This window comes from Ctenopharyngodon idella, chromosome 24, assembly GCF_019924925.1.
Source record: "Ctenopharyngodon idella isolate HZGC_01 chromosome 24, HZGC01, whole genome shotgun sequence".
Classification (NCBI taxonomy): Eukaryota; Metazoa; Chordata; class Actinopteri; order Cypriniformes; family Xenocyprididae; genus Ctenopharyngodon; species Ctenopharyngodon idella.
In genome coordinates, this window is record NC_067243.1 from 19115162 (window position 1) to 19135014 (window position 19853).

The 19853-nt window shown below is 38.8% G+C and overlaps 1 protein-coding gene and 1 long non-coding RNA gene across 2 annotated transcripts in view; one reads left to right on the plus strand and one right to left on the minus strand.

Annotated features, from left to right (window-relative positions):
- LOC127506647 (proprotein convertase subtilisin/kexin type 5) overlaps positions 1-14721 on the plus strand; it is a 55192-nt gene extending 40471 nt beyond the window's left edge. The window contains exons 13-16 of the mRNA XM_051883290.1: positions 4726-4931; positions 6913-7013; positions 8733-8904; positions 13160-14721. Coding sequence (XP_051739250.1) covers positions 4726-4931; positions 6913-7013; positions 8733-8904; positions 13160-13560 — 880 coding nt within the window. The 3' untranslated portion in view covers positions 13561-14721. The remainder of the gene's footprint in view (positions 1-4725; positions 4932-6912; positions 7014-8732; positions 8905-13159) is intronic.
- Positions 1-19853, minus strand: part of LOC127506651 (uncharacterized) — a 56760-nt gene that overhangs the window by 4639 nt on the left and 32268 nt on the right. Inside the window, exon 5 of the long non-coding RNA XR_007928098.1 lies at positions 6306-6418. This is a non-coding gene — a long non-coding RNA (uncharacterized LOC127506651). The remainder of the gene's footprint in view (positions 1-6305; positions 6419-19853) is intronic.

Consider the following 19853-nt stretch of genomic DNA (forward strand, 5'->3'; position numbering starts at 1 on the left):
CTTGATAGTGAAGGGGCTCTTTCAGGCTTGAAAGAACCATAGATTCCATCCTTCTATGATGGTAAGTCTCCGTTCTTCGAGCCGCAGGGAAGTAAGCTTGGTCTATATTTATATATTTAAATATATTGACCTTAGTTTTCCTGTACAGTTTTTTCCTGGGTGTGTAAAAAGAAATAGAAGGGGAAAATTAGGGCCCTGAAGTTCCCATTAGGTTGGTTATCTTTGTGTTGGCTATATGGCCACCTTTACAACCACCTATATGGTAGAGTAGCTATTCTCCTCTGGTCATAGCTAGAGATTGTATTAGAGATTGGCACTCTTTACTTCAGATGGATCTATGTTAAGCGTCGGCCTTCGGGGCCGCCTGACATTGTTTGGCTTGGGTTGAGCATCGCTCCTCTGAGCTCTTGTTTTATAGAGTTTATTTCAGAGTTGCCTCCTCTCTATTGAGAGTTTTAGAGGCTGAGTTTAAGCCCCAGGCAGATCTATGCTTATGTGTGGCCCTATAGGCCCACAGCTATAGCTAGCCTAGGCTAGAACTAGGGTTTAGGTGATATACTGAAGCATTTCACCCTTTTATTACTACCTCTGTCAGGAGAGTGTAGTTTTTCCTAGTTCTGGCCTCCTCTTATCAGAGTTGTCAGGCCAAGGCCCATTACCCCTTTGGTGTAGGTGCAAGATAGATAGCAGCTAAGGTAGCAGACTATTGCTAAGTCTCCCTGGTGCCGTTGTCTCAGGTGATAGGCCCCTTATCACTATGTGAATAAGAAAATGCTAGTGTTGCTGTGGCCCCACTTTTCTAAAGCTTTTCATTCTATACTTGTTTAGTCTTTTCCCCTGAACCCCTTGAATTAAGATTCAAGCTTGAGTGAAACAGTGTTAGCTTTATTTAAGCTCCTGTTCCCTAGGGTTCAGTACAGGTGTCTAATCTGTCTTTGGTGAAAAGCGCCCACCCTTGGAATTCACAATTTCAGGGTAGTGTGAATGAAAAGTGAAGCATTCCCCTGTTTCTCAGGGCTGTTAATGCTCTAGTTCTATTTTGCCCTACACAATGTGAGCCCAATAACTCTATTGCTACCACAGGTTAGCACCTGTTTGCTGTAGTAGTAGGCTTTGTTCTGGCCTCCTTCAGAGCATGGTGACTAAGTTTGTACTCCCCTTGCTAATAAGGGTAAACAGTGTTTTTTTACTGAGTATATGGCCTGTTGGAATGCATAGCTCAGGTTGAGTTTGTGTAGTGAACCTCACTATTTAGTTTGGTTCTTATGTAGCTACCTTTAGAGTTTGAACACTGCCACAAGATGTTGATTGTGTTGTTTGGAGTAGAAGGCTTTGTTTTGGGCCTCCTTCAGAGCACAATAGCTTGTTGTATCACAAGTTTTGTTGGTAGATGTTTAGTCAGAGTTTTGCTCACTTAGAACTAGCACTGCCACAGGTTTATGCCCGTGTTTATTTGAAGTAGTAGGCCGGTTCTGGCCTCCTTCAGAGCATGGCAGCATATATTCTGTGTACTCCCCTTACTGTAAGGGTAAAAAGTGTTTTACTGAGTACATTGCCTGTTGGAATGTGTAGATTTTAGCTCAGGTTGAGTTAAGCTAGGTAACCTCACTTGATTGTTTGGTTCTCAGATTAGGCTCCCTTAGAGCTTAGACACTGCCACTGGCTGACGCCTGTGTCTTTCTGGAGTAGTAGGCCCTGTTTGGGCCTCTTTCAGAGCATGTTGGCATAGTTTGTACTCCTCTTGCTTAAAGAGTATAAAGTGTTTTACTGAGCACATTGAATGTTGGAATGTGTTGAATAGAATTAAGCTCAGGTTGAGCTAAATAGTTAACCTCACTGGATAGTTTGGTTCTCAGATTAGGCTCCCTTAGAGCTTAGACACTGCCACTGGCTGACGCCTGTGTCTTTCTGGAGTAGTAGGCCCTGTTTGGGCCTCCTTCAAGAACATGATGGCGTAGGTTTGTACTCCTCTTGCTTAAAGAGTAAAAAGTGTTTTTACTGAGTACATTGCCTGGTGGAATGTGTGGATTAAATTATCTCAGGTCGAGTTAAATTAGTTAACCTCACTGGATAGTTTGGTTCTCAGATTTGGCTCCTTTAGAGCTTAGACAGTGCCACTAGCTGATGCCTGTGTCATTCTGAAGTCGCAGGTCCTGTTTGGGCCTCCTTCAGAACATGATGGCGTAAGTTTGTACTCCTCTTGCTTAAAAAGTAAAAAAGTGTTTTTTACTGAGTACACTGCTTGTTGGAATGTGTTGAGGTAGCCTGTTATGTGGGCACTCTACAATCTTATCTGTTAATTAAACTCGGTTTCAATCAGAACGAGTTCCCATGTTTGTGGGCTCTTGCTTCATCAGCAGTTGAGCTGATTTAGGTGTGTGCCTTCACAGGCCGCCCTGTAAGCAATTCCCCCCACATCTGGGTGCCTTTTAAGCAGATTAAGCATGTAGTCTTCACATGTTTGGCCTTTTGCAAGGCTGCTGTGATATATTCTACACGATGTAGAATTACTTCATGTTGCAGGCCCTTCCTGGGCCTCCATGATTTTGTGCCTACAGTATGGTTTATCTGTTAGGTTGAGCCCAGTACTCCCCTCGTTTAGAGGGTTGTTCTGCATAGTACTTAGCTCCCTAAGTCTGGTCAGTGGTTGAAGGCCTCTCTGAGGCCTCCCTGTTGAAGATCAGCCCCTAGGCTGATTGTACTCCCCTTGTTTGGGTCCCTTTAGAGTGCACAGCCTCCTCAGTGCAAATAATCAAGCGCTGAGTAGATCCTAGGATTGAGCAGAGTTTTACTCCCTTCATTGGTAAGGGTAAAAAGCGCTAAGCTGAGTCCTGCTCTCCAGGATGCCTGTCTCTACGTTCTGGTCTGAGTAGGTTACTGCCTCTTTTGCAGTCCCTCTTACTGGATATATTCTCTGAAGAATGTGAATTGAGACTCTGTGATCAGACAGGTCGTTGGCCAAGACTAGGTTGCTTTAATTAGACCAGGTTGGCCTCCCTGGTGGCATTCAGGGTTGACTTTGTTCCCCTGACAAGTGACTGGCTAGGATTCCTTCGGGCCCCCTTGCTACATTCCCTTAGAGGTTTCTTCGAAAAGAAGTTTGGTCCCAGAAGCCTTTGAGCGGCCTTGGTAGACCTTCTGTGGAAGGCCTCTTTGAGGCTTATAGCTTGGGCTGTTGGCCATAGGGAATGCTGTCACTGACAGCCTATGTATGACCCGTAGGGGGAGTGGTTCTGGCATTTCAGTTGAAACTGCTAGTTCTGACGTTTGTCTAGCCATTTTTTGGCATGTACTCCCCTCAAACATGGCGGCGTGGGTATATCGTTCCCCATATGCGTTCAAACGCAGTCTTGAGTTCCCTTTCAAAAGGGAACGTCTCAGGTTACGTATGTAACCATGGTTCTCTGAGAACAGGGAACGAGACACTGCGTTACCTGCCATGCATCAGGGCTGCCTGCTGAACAGTCCCTTCAGACGATAAGGTACTGACTGCTTCTCTAGGCGCTCCTTTTATACTTCCGGGTCGCGTCTATTATGATGTCATAGGCTGTCGCCGGCCAATAGGATTGGTGAGATTTGATAATTGTTTTCAGACACTGGTTCACGTGATGACGTTCCCCATATGCGTTCAAACGCAGTGTCTCATTTCCTGTTCTCAGCGAATCATGGTTACATACGTAACCTGAGATGATTTTGCAATTAACATATCAATATCATTTTTCACCAGCCGACAAAATGTATTCACAGAGGAATTGGCAACAAAAGGCGTAAAAGTACTTTTTGGTTTAAAACGGTTGATAACTGTGCCACTGATGTTTTTATGACCAAAAAAACTTTTTAATTTAATATTCCTCATAAACTTAAATAATTCAACCAAAAAAGGATCAGTTCTTGGAGATGGAACAAAGGACAAACCTTTACTGAGAACTTGTATATGTTAATTTGAAAGTTCTTTATCAGACATATTAAATATTGCATTACTCTCGTCGCTGTCATTGGTATCAATGTGGTTTACCTCACATGTCTTTTTCCCCCTCAAACCTCTTCTGGTTGGATGCCTTTTCTTGTGTTTGTTCTTTGAGAACGGCATGGGGTTCCCAAAAAAGATCTTTTAGGATTTGAAGATGTCATAGATGAAGAAGAGAAGTAGGATTCGCTGGAATCTGTGGGTTCTTCCTGTGGACGTGAAACTCAAGGTTTTCCTTGGCTCCCCGACAACCACTTGTAGACCTTACTGTCTTTATAATCCATTGTATCACGTCTGAACTTACGAAGTTTGAAAGTAGTCAAGTCTTCACGAAATTCTTTGAGTTTCTTTTCAACTTTCTAAAAAAAAAAATTACTACAAAATGCCATCCTATGATCTTCATTGGTCATATAGTGTCAAAAATGAAAAACAAGTCAAAAATAACCACATTAAGCTGAATATTTCACAAAGGACAAAATGTGGGGCCTCAAATGAAGTCTCAACCAAGCTCAAAAGTATTCGGGTCTGTATTAAATAACCTTCTAACGAATTGCCCAAGTAATTATCTTATTAAAGGATACAGCTATCAAAGCTGTGCCCTAGTGCCGTGGCTAATGACATGTTGAGCTGTGGTGCTCAAATGGGAAATTCGGGTTTGATTCTGGCCTGTTTTGATCTCATTCCACAGTAACTTGTGGAATGGAGTCATTGTATGCATAAAATAACAAGAGATACATGTCTTGATGTCCCTTCCTCAGGTATTACAGCTCAGGGGAGCGCTGTGAGAAGTGTGACCCTTCCTGTGAGCAGTGCACAGGCCCAGGACCGGACACCTGCAGGGTGTGCACACCTCCTTTGTTGGACCTGCAGGGCACCAGACAGTGTGTGGATCAGTGTCCGCAGCGCTTTTTTAAGAGCGGGCACAGCTGTAGACAGTGCCACACCAGCTGCAAGTCCTGCACAGGTATTTCTGTTATCATTGTTTTCACATTTTATGAGATTAGTAAATGCCAGCATCTACATCATTATATGGTGGCCGTTGTTTGATCACAAAATGTCATCGCAAACAGATGTTTAGTGTGCTGAAATAAACCCTGTTGACTGCACTAACAAGGAAGTATAAAATACTTGGAAAAATCTATTATCATTCCTGTCCATCTGTAAGGAAGTTAGGCCAGAACAGGATTCTCTGGAAAACGAGATTTGAAATCTAGTAGTTAGCAGGTACTCATACTTACTAAAAGGAGTATTCTGGGTACACTACAATTTAATCTCAAACAACAGAACTTATGGCACAATGTTTATTACAACGAAAATGAAGTTCAACTAACCTCTTTTTTCTTTAAAGCGCAAAAATCTGGATTACAGTGAGGTTAATCTTTAAACATTAAAATACTCATTGTTTTAATAGTATAGCCACAAGATCAGGCATGTTATTGTTTGCTAATGGCTAATTTCATGTGATTTCAATTATTAACAAACGCTGAAACATTCCATTAAAAAAAAAAGTCAATTTCAATGTCACAGTGACTTAATAGTGGTTTAGAGATTAAAGGAAGCTCTTAAAGGGAATCCCTGGTGTTAAGACTTGTATGGCTTAATATAACATAAATGATGTCTCTTACTGAAATATGTAGTAGAAAACCCATGAAAGATTTACGTTATTTAAAAAATCCATGACATATTTGGACAATGGTTGGTGCCATTTTGTTTGCGTTCTACGCTGGTGACGTCAAATGGTTGCACTCACTGAGCTACTGACACTGTCCTGTTGCTATTTTTAACGCAACACAACTCGAAATATAATATACGTTGCCACATTGTGCAGCTTTTGGTTGTAATTTTCAGTCAATGAGCCACAAGAGAAGCGATGCAAGTCTTTACTGCTTTACTAGCGATAAGAGGAGAAAAGAATAGGAAGTTGTGCAGAATGTGGACGAATAAAACTTCCTAACTGCGTCTTTGTTCTCTTCACTTTAGCCCTGATGACTTTGAGGCTCTTTATCTGTATGTTTTGGTGCAACGGTAATCTAGTAACGCATACCGGTCTTAATATCCACGGGGTTCCTTTTAAAACACGATCAGCCTTTTCAATTTGAACCAGAGCGCAAAATTAGTGAGGATGAAAGCACCGAAGACGTGCAATGTCTCTGTGGCTATTCGAACATACTGTTGTATGATTGACCTGTTAAACTCGTCTGATCACCTGTATACATTACACACAGTTAAACGTGCTGAGAAGATGCTACTGATTTATGCTATCACAAATACCTCGTGCATCACGGCGCACGCGAGCTTTGAGGCAGTCTGTCTCAGTTGAGATGTGTTATAGGCTTACCTTCGTCAGTCTCCACGACAGGCGTGGCATTTGGTTAAAGCATACACTTATATCCATCGGCAACTGTAAGCTCTTTCAGTTGTGGTCTTCTACAAGCCTCAAAGGCACCAGGGCTAAAGTGAAGAGAACAAAAATGCAGATCTTTAGGAAGTTTTATTCATCCACATTCCTCACAACTTTCCATTCTTTTCTCCTCTTAACGCTAGTAAAGACTTACATCGCTTTTCTTGTGGCTTATCAACTGAAAATTACAACCAAAAGCTGCACAATGTGGCATTATATTCTGAGTTGTGTTGAGTTAAAAATAGCAATAGCACAGTGTCAGTAGCTCATTTGATGTCATCGACATAGAATGCAAACAAAATGGCACCGCCCATTGTCCAAATATGTCATGGATTTTTTTAAATAACGTACATCTTTCATGGGTTTTCTACTACATATTTCAGTAAGAGACATCATTTACGTTATATTAAGCCATACAAGTCTTAAACCAGGGGTTCCCTTTAAAGAAATTCTGACCTCAAAATAACCTCAGATTTGCATTTCTTTGAAAGAAACAGTAGACGCCTATACCTTTCTCATCTGTGTGTTTCTGTAATATTTGCAGATAACACTCCTCAGGGTTGTGTGACGTGTGACTGGGGCAGCATCCTGCAGGACGGCGTGTGTTACCCTCGCTGCGAGGAAAGTCAATATTACTCACAGAGTGTAAGTGCTCAAAAGTGGGTGTGGAAGTTTATCCCTGTATTTATAGTATCACCTCATTATTTACTGCTGTTTATGTGAAAAGATGAAAACTCATTACTAATTCTTGAAAAATGTCATTCAAATGTGAGTCATCATCACCTGCCTGTTGTAACAAATCTGTTGAATGTCATTAATTGATAAGGAAGGAAATATACTGTACAGCCATTTATGCAGTTTTAATTTACACAATTTAACAAAGTAGGCTATAAACAAGTCTAAAGACTATAAAGAAAATGAACTATTAAACTCTTTATAAAATAATTTACTCTTAAGATTTTTTTTTAACTTTGGCTGCCAAGAGTAAAAAAGTAAAATTTTTTGATCTAAAAGGCACTACATAATTCCCATATTAGTTATGTCTTATTTGTAATAAGGACTTATAGAGTTTCTCGTCAACAGTGTTTTTTAAAGTACCTCAGATATATACAGATTACTGATAATGATCCTTCCCTTGAAACATTTGCACTTATGTCTTTACAAATTATTACAAATCATCAAAACTGGTTTCTCAGGCACTATACAATATGAAAAATATTGCATACCCCCCCCCCAGGGGATTAGGGATTTAGTACAAGTTAAGGTCAATTGACAGCATTTGTGCCATAATGTTGATTACCACACAAATTAATTTCTAGTTTTCCTTACATTTCTTAAAGTAAAAGTAAAAATGTAGGTTACAATGAGATCTGTCCATAAACATTAAAGGGTTAGTTCACCCCAAAATGAAAATTCTGTCATTAATTACTCACCCTAATGTTATTCCACACTCGTAAGACAGTTAAAACATATTTAAAACAGTTCACGTGACTCCAGTGGTTCAACCTTATTGTTATGAAGCGACGAGAATACTTTTTGTGCTCCAAAAAAAATAAATAAATAACGACTTTATTCAACAATATCTAGTGATGGGCGATTTCACTGCTTCATGAAGCTTCGAAGCTTTACGAATCTTTTGTTTTGAATTAGTAGTTCGGAGCGCTAAAGTCACGTGATTTCAGTAAACGAGGCTTTGTTACGTCATAAGTGTTTCGACTTTGGCAGTTTGATACGCGATCCAAATCACTGATTCGAAACAAAAGACTCGTAAAACTTCATGAAGCAGTGTTTTGAAATCGGCCATCACTAGATATTGTTGAATAAAGTTGTTATTTTTATTATTTTTTTATCTTTATAACATTAAGGTTGAACCACTGTAGTCACATTAACTTTTTTAGATATGTCTTTAGTAGCTTTCTGAGCATTGAAAGTGTTAATTATCTTGCTGGCAATGGAGGCCTCATTGAGCCATCGGATTTTATCAAAAATATCTTAATTTGTGTTCCAAAGATGAACGAAGGTCTTACGGGTGTGAAACGACATGAGGGTGAGTAATTAATGACAAAATTTTCATTTTTGGGTGAACTAAATACTCAATGTTTCAACAGTGTAGGCACAAGATACACCACCATAACCCTGAAACAAAAAAAGGGGTAAAAAAAATTTAAATGGCTTTACAGTTCAAACAATACAGATTTTAATTAATGTTTTAAGAAAACTAAATGCTTCACATTTCTGATTTTAAAAATTTCAAAAATGTATCCCTTTTGCTTTCATTGTAAGTTTTTTTTAGCAAGCCAACAATACACTGCAACTGTCACAGAACAAAAGGTTTCATTCCACATGTGTCTCTTTTGTTGTTAGGGAGTTTGTGAACCCTGTGACGAGTCCTGTAAACATTGTTTGAGTGCCGGGCCCCAAGGCTGTCTTACTTGTCATCCAGGTTTTGCCCTACATGCCACTGACAGTCAGTGTTTGCCCTGCTGCAAGTCTGGGCAGAAGGACAAGAAGTGTTGTCTCTGTGATTCAGCCTCAGGTATAGCTCAGGATTTTTCTTCAAGCCTTTAACTCCCTTATTTACATAGAGAAACACATGCATATTTACAATGGGAATCATATATTTCCTAATTTACATGTTTTACATATTATCTATATAACTAACAAGCCATTCAACAGCTTTTTGTGAGGAACAGATGAAAAACAAGCCACAATTCACTGAAAATCCTTCTCTGCTATAGCTGTCAAATCATTGTGGTTGTTTATTTAAAAACAAAACTCTACCAGTCACAAAACACTAAAAAACATATAATGTTTTAGCTATGCATTATATATTGTTTTCATTCACATTATATTGTGTGCACAGTTTCACAGCCAGAAGTGTATAGGCCTAATTACTTTTTACTTGTTTTTGCTATTATTTTACAACTTTTAATTATCTTTAACTAGTTAAATGCTGCTGTTTAGCTATATATATATATATATATATATACACACACACACACACACACACACACACACCGATGACCCAAAACATTATGACCACCTGCCTAATAGGGCTGCAACAAACGATAATTTTGATAATCGATTAAACTAACGATTATTGGAATGATTAATCGACTAATCACCGATTAATAAGTATGCTTTGTTTGATTGTTCCACTTTAGCAATTAGTTAAAATATTGAGTTATACTTTAACTAATAGATAAAACAAGGAAATCACTTCAGCTTTTGAAAGTGTATTTTTAATGAATTTGTTAAAAATACTGTTAAAATGATGTACTGTTTTTATTAAGTCTGGGAATTGTAATAACTTTTTAATAAGAGTAAAAATATGAATATGTAATATTGTGCAAACATTTCTGAAAAATGCTCCCCTCTAGATTTCTTCTTTTTTTTTTTTTTACTATTGAGTTTATGGTCATTGAATGGCTTTCCTGAGGTAAATGTAACATTTTCTGACATATTTGTTTGCAAGCTGTTTTATTAACGTCTTTCTGCGGTTGAAACTCTGATTAAGTGATTACATTAGAGATGGATTCATTTCAGTAAGTTGTGCTGTATCTTTTAACATACTTTTTAATGTTCATTCATGTTTATTTCATGCTGTAATAGCAGAAAAAAGGAAGAGATAATAGGTTAACGTGCCGCTTGACCTGAAGCGCTACAGCGATCCGTCATGCCACATTAAAGAGAGCGAGATGAGACTTTGTTTTATATCAAAAGTAACCTGATCTGTCTTATCTGTCAGTGCATTGTCTGTTTCTGCCTCTTTGATCTGCTATGTATCTTTCACTGCGAGAGAACAGTGTGTTTGAATGAGAGTTGGTGGCCCTGCATGACAGCATTTTTTTTGTAGTTATGCTAAACATTATGTTTGTTATGTTTTATGCTATGTTAAACTCCCACATTTTGTGGGTTCGACTTCATTTGCACTATGCACTCCAAAGTGCAGTGTCTTCTTCTATTGGATTGGATCCGGGAGGGCTGCATTACAGTATTGTGGTACAGCGCCCCACTGGTCAAACTGCGTTATTGTAGGCCCTTCAAATAGGTCATGTGAGATCAAAAATATTTGTCGACAAGTTTTTTATTGTTGACGTTGTCGATAATGTCAACTAATCATTTCAGCCCTACTGCCTAATATGCTGTTGGTCTTCTGCGTGCTGCCAAAACAGCGCAGACCCATGAGGCATGGACTCTACAAGATCCCTGAAGGTGTGCTGTGGTATCTGGCACCAAGACGTTAGCAGCAGATCCTTCAAGTCCTGTAGGTTGCGAGGTGGAGCTGCCGTGGATTGAACTTGTTTGTTCAGCACATCCCACAGATGCTCAATTGGATTGAGATCTATAGAATTTGGAGGCCAAGTCAACACCTTGAACTCTTCATTATGTTCCTCAAACCATTCCTAACAATGTGTGAAGTGTGGCAGGGTGAATTATCCTGCTGAAAGAGGCCACTTCCACCAGGGAACACCATTGTCATGAAGTTTAGGTAGGTGGCACGTTTCAAATTTACATCCACATGAACACAGGGTTTCCCAGCAGAACATTGTCCACAGCATCTCACTCCCTCCACAGGCTTTTTGACATCCCACAGTGCATCCTGGTGCCATCACTTCCCCAGGTAAACTGCACATATGTGCACGGCCATCCACATGATGTAAAAGAAAACAGGACTCATCGGACCAGGCAACCTTTTTCCAATGCTCCAAGGTCTAGTTCCTTGTGTGAAGGCACTTTTGACGGTGGACAGGGTTCTTCATAGGCACTCTGATTGGTCAGCGGCTACACAGCCCCATATGCAGCAGAGTGCGATATACTGTGTGTTGTGACACATTCCTCCATAACCATCATTAACTTTTTGTGTGACTTGTGCCACAGTAGACCTTATGTTGGCTCGGCCCAGATGGGATAGGCTTCATTGGCATCATGCATTGATGAGCCTTGGGTGCTCAACATCTTTTCGCTAGTTTGATGTTTGTCCCTCCTCAGACCACTGTTGTAAATTCTCACCACTGCTGACTAGGGGTTGGAGAAAAAAAAAAAAATCGACGCATCCAATTAATTGCGAAAATTTCAGAATCGATTCTGAGTTTAGTTTTTAACCGCAGATGCGCGATGGCACTATTTGTACTTTAGAAACAGCCATATTCTGCTTACTTTCAATTCCACACACATACACAAACACAAAAACCCTTGAACATCCATAAAATAGTCTTCCATAAAGTTTAAAAAGGTTGAAGTGAATTACAAGGGCAATCACAGGCTTTATTGCAGAGGATTTATGGGTTGTGGGAAATGCGTGCTTTGCTTGATGTTAAACTTACAATGTGTGGTCTCGCCTGCCATTGCTCCTGTGTTTTCTTTGTTTTCTTTGTTTGTGATTTAGGCTTACTGCATTTCAAACGCCAACAGCATATTTCAAAACACTCACTTACTGACCGATAGATGCTTTCAAAAGCTCACGTCACACTTTGTGTGCCTCCGAGTATGTTAAATGCTTTTATGAAGCTTAATTAATGTAAACACGGTAAGTTATGTCTTGAGGGATTAAACAGACAGGGCAAAACATCTAAAATTCAGCCTATTAGATCTGCCGCTGTATATGATGTCATCAGTAATAATCAAAATACTCTTGACTGGAAAGCGTTCACAAACTTAAAGCACTCTTTGTTTATCCTCTTTATTATTTACTATTTGCTTGACTATTTTGAAGCTATTTAGTTTAAAGCTATGACACTATTTACAATTTAACTTTTAATTTGTAATTATTTTTAAAAAGTATCTACTTATAATTACATGAGTGGTTAAATAAGAATAGTACAGATACATTTAGCATTTAAAGTCTAATTAAAGGTGCAGCAGAAGATCTGGGAAATGTTAACGTTAGCCTGCTAGCATTGAAAGCATATGATCCCATCCTCCCTGCAAATCGCCACCCAAAGCCACATCTCCAAAACACATGAACGCACACGCACACAGCTGCTCTCGGCAAAGCATTGCAAGAGACGGCATTAAACTACCTCATGTCTCAAAGCACATTACAATAATAATAAATGTAAACAGCTTAGAGAGCTTATACCTGACTGCTGCAGATTCATTTCGGTGTTGATACCGTTGACATGGAAACGCATAATTCCGAGTCTGAGGACGTGAACTGCTCCGGTTGGAAAGTCACGGGTTGCTATAATTACGGTAGTTATGGCGTGAACGCAGCATAAGCTCATTGTTTTGATTCCGTAGGAACTGTAAAAGGTGGCTGCTGTTTGTTTGCGGTGCTCCGCGACTGACGTCTGACTGTAATCTGTATAAACTGTATAGCATAAAATGCGCTGATGACGTATGATGTCTGCGTAAACAGGGTGTGCAAGGGGAATGTAAAAACATATCATATATTTATTAGTACATTTGTAAGTACATTTGAGGATGATATGAGGAGACTTTCAACCAGTATAACAATAAATGTTTCTGTAGAGAATCACCTGTTGCACCTTTAATGCCATAATGATTTGGCGCTTTTCAAATTCACTCAGATCTTTATTCCTGCCCATTTCTTCTGCATCCAACTCGTTGATTATGAGAACTGATTGTTTGCTTACCATCTAATCTACCCAGACCGTAACAGGTGGCCTTGTTAGGAGATGATCAATGATATTCGCTTCACCTGTGACTGGTCATAATGTTTTGGCTCATCAGTGTATAAATGTGTGTGTGCTTGTGTGCGTATAATATTCATGAGATTTTAAAGTGAAAAGTCCAGTTAATTCTATTCTGTTTTTTCTTCTTTACAGCATTGTGTCTTGAGGCACCTGTACCAAGTAAAACTCAGGATGACATTATTCTAAGGTCCCAAGCGGTACAGCACGCATCTGCAGCCTTACCTGCTGCTCTGATGCTAGCTGTAGTGCTCGCTCTAGTTGTGTTTGCTCTGGTACAGGCAAGGGCCAAAAAAAGGTTATGCTGGAGACGGAGCTATGAACGACTGAGCGGCGAGGCCAGCAAACAGCCCAGTTCCCGGCCTATGCCCCACGGAGTACCAGAACCAGAGGACAGCGGAGACGAGGCGGATGTGGTCTACACCAGCCGAGATGGATCTGTCTATCGGCGCTACGGTTTCATCCACGAGCCAGACACGGAAGAGGAGCAGGACGAGGAAGAAGCTACTGAGAATAGACATCTCAGCAGAACCTAAAATATGGTCACTAAATATTCAAATTCTACTAATTCTTTACACACACACTTCTGTGGTCAAAACTAGTGGTCGACTGATATTGATTTTTTTGATGCCTGATGCCAATGCCGACATCTCAGCTGGTTGGCCACCGGCCGTAATAAAGCTTAACTTTTCAGAATTAAACATAGTAAAACACATGCTAATTGCTCAAATTAATTTTTTATTTATTTAACGTAATGTTTACTAAATTAGAAATAAATAATTTGAAAATGAATATGGAAAAAATATATATTTTGAACTGCGAAATAAACAGATTCTTTAGATTGCAACTTCAGCGATAAATGTGCACTTCACAAGATTTCACAGCTGGATTCACCAAAGTTTGTGAAATTAAATGTTTTTTAGATTCAAAAACTTGATTAATTTACATAAATGTAATTACATATATTTATATTATATAAATATGTGTATGTGGCAATATATCGGTAATTATATTGCTGAATGCTGACAGTGCAAGAAAAAGCGTTTGCCTTTCTATTACTAATAATAGAACATTATTAAATTATAAAAGCAAAAACTATATTATTTTTTTGTATACTGTTTACTTTGTTTAACAGCTGTCTAATCATTTCTTAGACATAACTGTTAGACAGCAAACTAATAAAGATGGAAATGGGAGCTCAGATGCTCAGACGCTGGTGTTCTCAGCGCTTTCAAAATAAAAGTCCCACATGCTGCCAAAAAAGCCCTGCTTCCGATATATCGGCCAAACAGAAAAAATTATCGGCCGATGCAGATCATTAAAAAATGCCAAATGTTGGCCAATATATCGGTCGACCACTAAAAACCCACTGGATTGAAAGATGGTAACAACAGACAACTCTGTGTAATTAAATGATAGCATCTTTTTTATGTTTTTTTTTATATACATTTATTCCTATATACTGTATATATTTATCTGGAATTTCAGAATATTCATGCCAGCATCTGTGTAGATCACTGTTATGTCATTGTAATATAGCCCTCTCTGTAATGTAATGTTTGTTAATGTTATTAATGATGGGTACCATACAGTGGTACCAAACATTTTTGGGGTGATTAAAAGGTGACAGTTTATTTAGAGATCCTATTATATTTTCTTAGTAAAGAATATTCAATTTATTTCAGAAAAAGATCATTTCCGTGCCTTTTTTTTTATTGTGTCTGTGCTCATACACAGCCTTTTGGGCAGGCTCTGCTACTTTTGGCATGGCAACATTGGAATTGAAGTTCCCAAAGCGTCAATGCCATGACGCAGCATTGAGTTCCACTCAAAAGGGAATGCCTTAGGTTACGCATGTACCCCGGTCCCTAAGAGGGGATTGAGGCGCTGTCGCACTGCCATGCCCTGGTTATGCCTGTGTATCTTTCTTCTGATAAATGTAATACTTCAACGCGCATTTCTGGCATCTATTTATGGACTCTGTGATGCGCTACGCTACATCATGACGCCCATAAGTTGTGGACGTGTTTCCGACACCGGCTCACGCAGAAGCGCTGCCATAGCGTCAACGCCATGACGCAACGTCTCGTTCCCCTCTTAGGGAACCAGGTTAAGTTTTCATTGTATAAGACAGCCTAAATCCATAAAAGAATTGTGGCAACTTTTTCCAAGATGCTTGGAACACCTTTAAACTACACTACTTTGATAAGTTTTAGGCACTTGTAAAAAAAAAAAAGATGCAGTAAAGTGAAAATGTTTTCCCTAAAGAAGGCACACTTGCATAGTTTTACAGTGGTTTGCGGGTAGGTTGTTCTAAGGATCTTGGAGATGTTGGCACAGTTCTATACTAAAAAAAAAAAAAAATCTGCATGTGTGTTTGAATAAACGTGGTCAGAGAGGAATTGTGATGGGAAGGTCTAGAATATGTCATTTTTACTCAGATCAAAGTCAGATTTTCTCAGATCAAATTTTTCAAAGTCAGCGAAATGCTGCTATCAGAGTCTGTCATAAGTGATAACAAGCTATTTATAGTGAAGCACAGTGTTTCAGTTGAAAAACATAGACACAAAAATGTTAAATGTTAAATTATGTTAAAAAGCCTAGAGGAAGCAATATAAAGAAGAAAAAAGCAAAGGACCCAAAACGGAGCCTTGTGGGACACAACATGTAAACAGTGTTGAAGATGAGGAGTGATTATCAATACTGATAAAAGAAGTTCTCAATTAATGGCTAAAGTCTGTTTACACTGTATTCAGCACAAACTCTGCTGTACCTATGGATGTGTCTGGCTTCTGCGGTCGATTTTTTTTGCTGTGGGGCCCATTTTGGGAGCCTCATTGTTGTGGTGCACTTGAAGGTGTGGATGGCTGAGTAATGCGAGACCTCACGAAACCCGGTGCGAGATCTAAGATGGCGGCTCCTGTCTGCTAGATTGTAAAAACAACTCCAGCTGAAATACCTACAACATTTTGTTTTGTTTTGTTTGTTTTCCCCCCCCTTTCCACACTTCTCTCATTTCGTCTTTTTTCTCCGTTTCAAAACCGGATTATAATATTATACAACCTGGATCATCTCGAAGAATATATCGACGTGCACTACAACACATTCTGCTGCACCATGAACAGGGACAAACCAGATCACAACAAAAAAAGTAAAGGTAACCCCACTCCAAACTCCAAGAGACCTCGTCCCGATTCACCTTTCAGCCCAAGTACAACACCATCCACATCACCTTACACACACCACATCACTTAAGCGACATTTTGCTCTCAATTGAAAATAAACTCACCGGACTTGATACAAGGATTGCACTTATAGAAGTCTTACACAAGGAATTCCAGGAATTGCGGCACAGCTTAGAATTCAGCCAAGAACAGATAGACACTCTCACTAAAGAAAATAACTTTTTAAAGGACTCCGTTCAAGCACTTACCATAAAACTCACTTCCGTTGTCGCCGAAAATAAAACCATGAAAGAAAACATTTTGGACTTGCAATCGCGCAGCATGAGGGACAATTTAGTTTTTACAGGCATCCCGGAACAAACTCCAGACGACCCCGAAAAATCAGTCAAGGACTTCATGATAAAACAACTCAAATTACCAGCGGAAACAGTACAGAGCATCACCTTTCACCGTGTTCACCGTATCAGATCCAAAAACGACAACAACCGACCACGAGCGATCATCACAAAATTCGAACACTATAAACACAAAGAACTGGTTCAGAGGCAAGGCAGACAACTCAAAGGCACAAACTATGGACTCAATGAATAATATCCAAAGGACATCCTCGAACGCCGAAAACAAAAAATAAATGAAGGAAAAAAGGCAATCATTACAGTGGACAAATTATACATAGATGGACAACTATATCGCGATAAGGACGTTACTCCCTGGCTTTTCTGAACACTTCACTTCTATTCCTGAGTCAATAACTGCCATAATCATAAACTGAACTAAACACACTCACTTCTTTCTTTCTTTCGTTAATCTATTAGATGTGCTCCTACTTTTGCACCTAGGTCTCGTGTCCCCCTTCCCATGTTCCACCATAGGTTTGTATTTAATGGTTTCTGTTTTGTTGTTGCTGTTCTGCTGTGTATATTCTGTCAGTTGTGTTTCTGTATTTTTGTTAGTCTGCCAACAACATTGTATTATTATGCACACACACACATATACACTACTACACCCACTCGAGTACATACACTCACATGTATACATATACAGTACTAACAGGCCCACACATTAATGTACATTTATGTCTATTTTTCACTAAAACATGTCATCTATCACTTTTGTAACCTGGAACGTTCGTGGATTTGGTTCTCAGACAAAGAAGGTCAAAGTTTTTAATCATTTAAATAAACTACAAGCCGACATATGTCTCCTGCAAGAAACGCATCTATCAGAATCAGATTATAACAAAATTAAATAATCAAATTACAGTCATTTATTCTCGGGCTCACTACAACACAAAACAAAGAGGAGTATGCATTCTAATAAATAAAAAAAATCTCTTTTGTTCATAATACCACCATTACAGACCCTGAAGGACGTTTCATTATCATAAACATCTCCATTAATAATAGCCCAGTCACAATTGGCAACTTATATGGCCCAAACACAGATGACCCATCCTTTTTCCAGACCTTTTTCTCCTCAATTTCAAATTTTTCTAATTGTCCAGTCATAATTGCAGGTGATTTCAATACAGTTCTAGATCCAACAATAGATAGATGTAATAGTTTAGGCAATAAACGCATTTGGAAATCTGCAGAAACCATAAAACAGTTCATGAGTGATTTTGGTCTTGGTGATAGTTGGCGTCTACAGCATCCTAACAGTAAAGAATACTCATTTTTTTCACCAGTACACTACTCATATTCCCGCATTGACTTCTTTCTTACCAGTAATTCTATCATATCAAATATTTCTGAATCAAAGATCCATCCAATAGTCATTAGTGATCATGCCCCGGTAACATTAAAATGGAACACAACTAGTCAACATAAACCCACTACCAGATGGTGATTTAACACATCTCTTCTGAAAGACCATGATTTTGACAGTTATTTCAAAAGAGAGTGGGCATGCTTTCTAGAGATGAATGACTCCCCGGAAACATCTCCATCTCTTCTGTGGGAAACAGGGAAAGCCGTACTAAGAGGAAAAATAATTTCATTCTCCGTTTACAAAAAAAGGAAAGAAAAGGATCAACAAGCAGAATTGGAACAAAAAATTAAACAACTAGAAGACATTAACATAAATAACCCAACAGAAGAAACACAGAATTCATTAAGAAAATATAAACTCAAATTGAACGAATTAATCAATAAACATACACAATTCCTAATTCATAGGCTAAGACAAGAAAACGTCCATCATAGTAACAAATCTGGTAAATATTTGGCAAATTAGAAATCAAACAAAATAAGGAAAAAGCTACAATACCACTGACTTACAGACACAGCAGGGAAATCCACCAACTCACCAGAAGAAATAAATCAAATCTTTCAAAATTTTTACAGTAAATTATATTCCTCCAATAAAGACCCAGATAAGAAAAACATTCATTTCTCAACAATATCAACTTACCTCAACTCAGTAAACATCAAATAAATACTCTGGAATCTCCCTTATCAGAACATGAACTTTTTAATGCCCTCAAACTCATGCCAAGCAATAAAGCACCAGGCCCCGACGGATTCCCTGCTGAGTTCTACAAACACTTTTGGTCCATTTTATCACCACTCTTCATCCGTATGATTACTGAATCAAAACAAAAATCAAAACTCCCAGATAATAAGAACACAGCCACAATTTCACTCCTTCTTAAACCAAATAAAGACCCAACATTACTGTCAAGTTATCGTCCGATTTCCTTAATCAACGTAGACATTAAAATCATCGCCAAAGCACTAGCACATAGAATAGAAAAAGTCACACCATCTATAATCCATCCAGATCAAACCGGTTTCATCAAAGGTAGACTTTCATCCAACAACACACGCAGACTTTTTAACTTAATGCATTATTCATCAACTCAAAAAACTCATTCATTAATTGGATCAAAATTCTGTATACATCACCTTCAGCCACTGTCATCACCAATGGATTAACATCACATATCTTCACACTACAATGGGGGACTAGACAAGGATGCCCACTCTCCCCTTCATTATTCACCATTTTCATTGAGCCATTAGCAGCAGCTCAACTTACACACATGGGTAGATAAGGGCATCACACAACTTCAACACATCCTGCTTAATAACAACTTGGCACCATTTTCCCACTTGGTCCAGAAATACGGCATTGGGAGTAATTGTTTTTTGGAATATTTACAAATCAAATCATCTATTCAATCAAAAATCGACACTCAGACAATTAATCTAGACCTTCTCCCTCCAATCTCAGAGCTAATTAATATAACCTCCCCAAAAAAACTTCTCTCTAAAATATATAAAATAATATCCAAATCAGACAATACATTAAGCCTACCCAATGCAAAATGGGAATCAGACTTATCCATTGCTCCCAATGCCGCTTTCTGGACACAAATCTGTAAAAATATCTACTTCATGACAAAAAACGCCAACTTACAACTTATACAGTATAAAGTACTTCATAGATTTCACCTAACTGGACGGAAATTATTTTAAATGGGTTTTTCTTCAGAAACATGCTCACATTGCACACAAAACACTCCAGACACCTATTTACACGCTATTTGGGATTGCGCCTTAGTTAAACAATTCTGGGAAAACGTTACTGACTCACTATCCAACCTTATGGGATGTCACATCCCGCTGTCTCCCTCCCTCTGT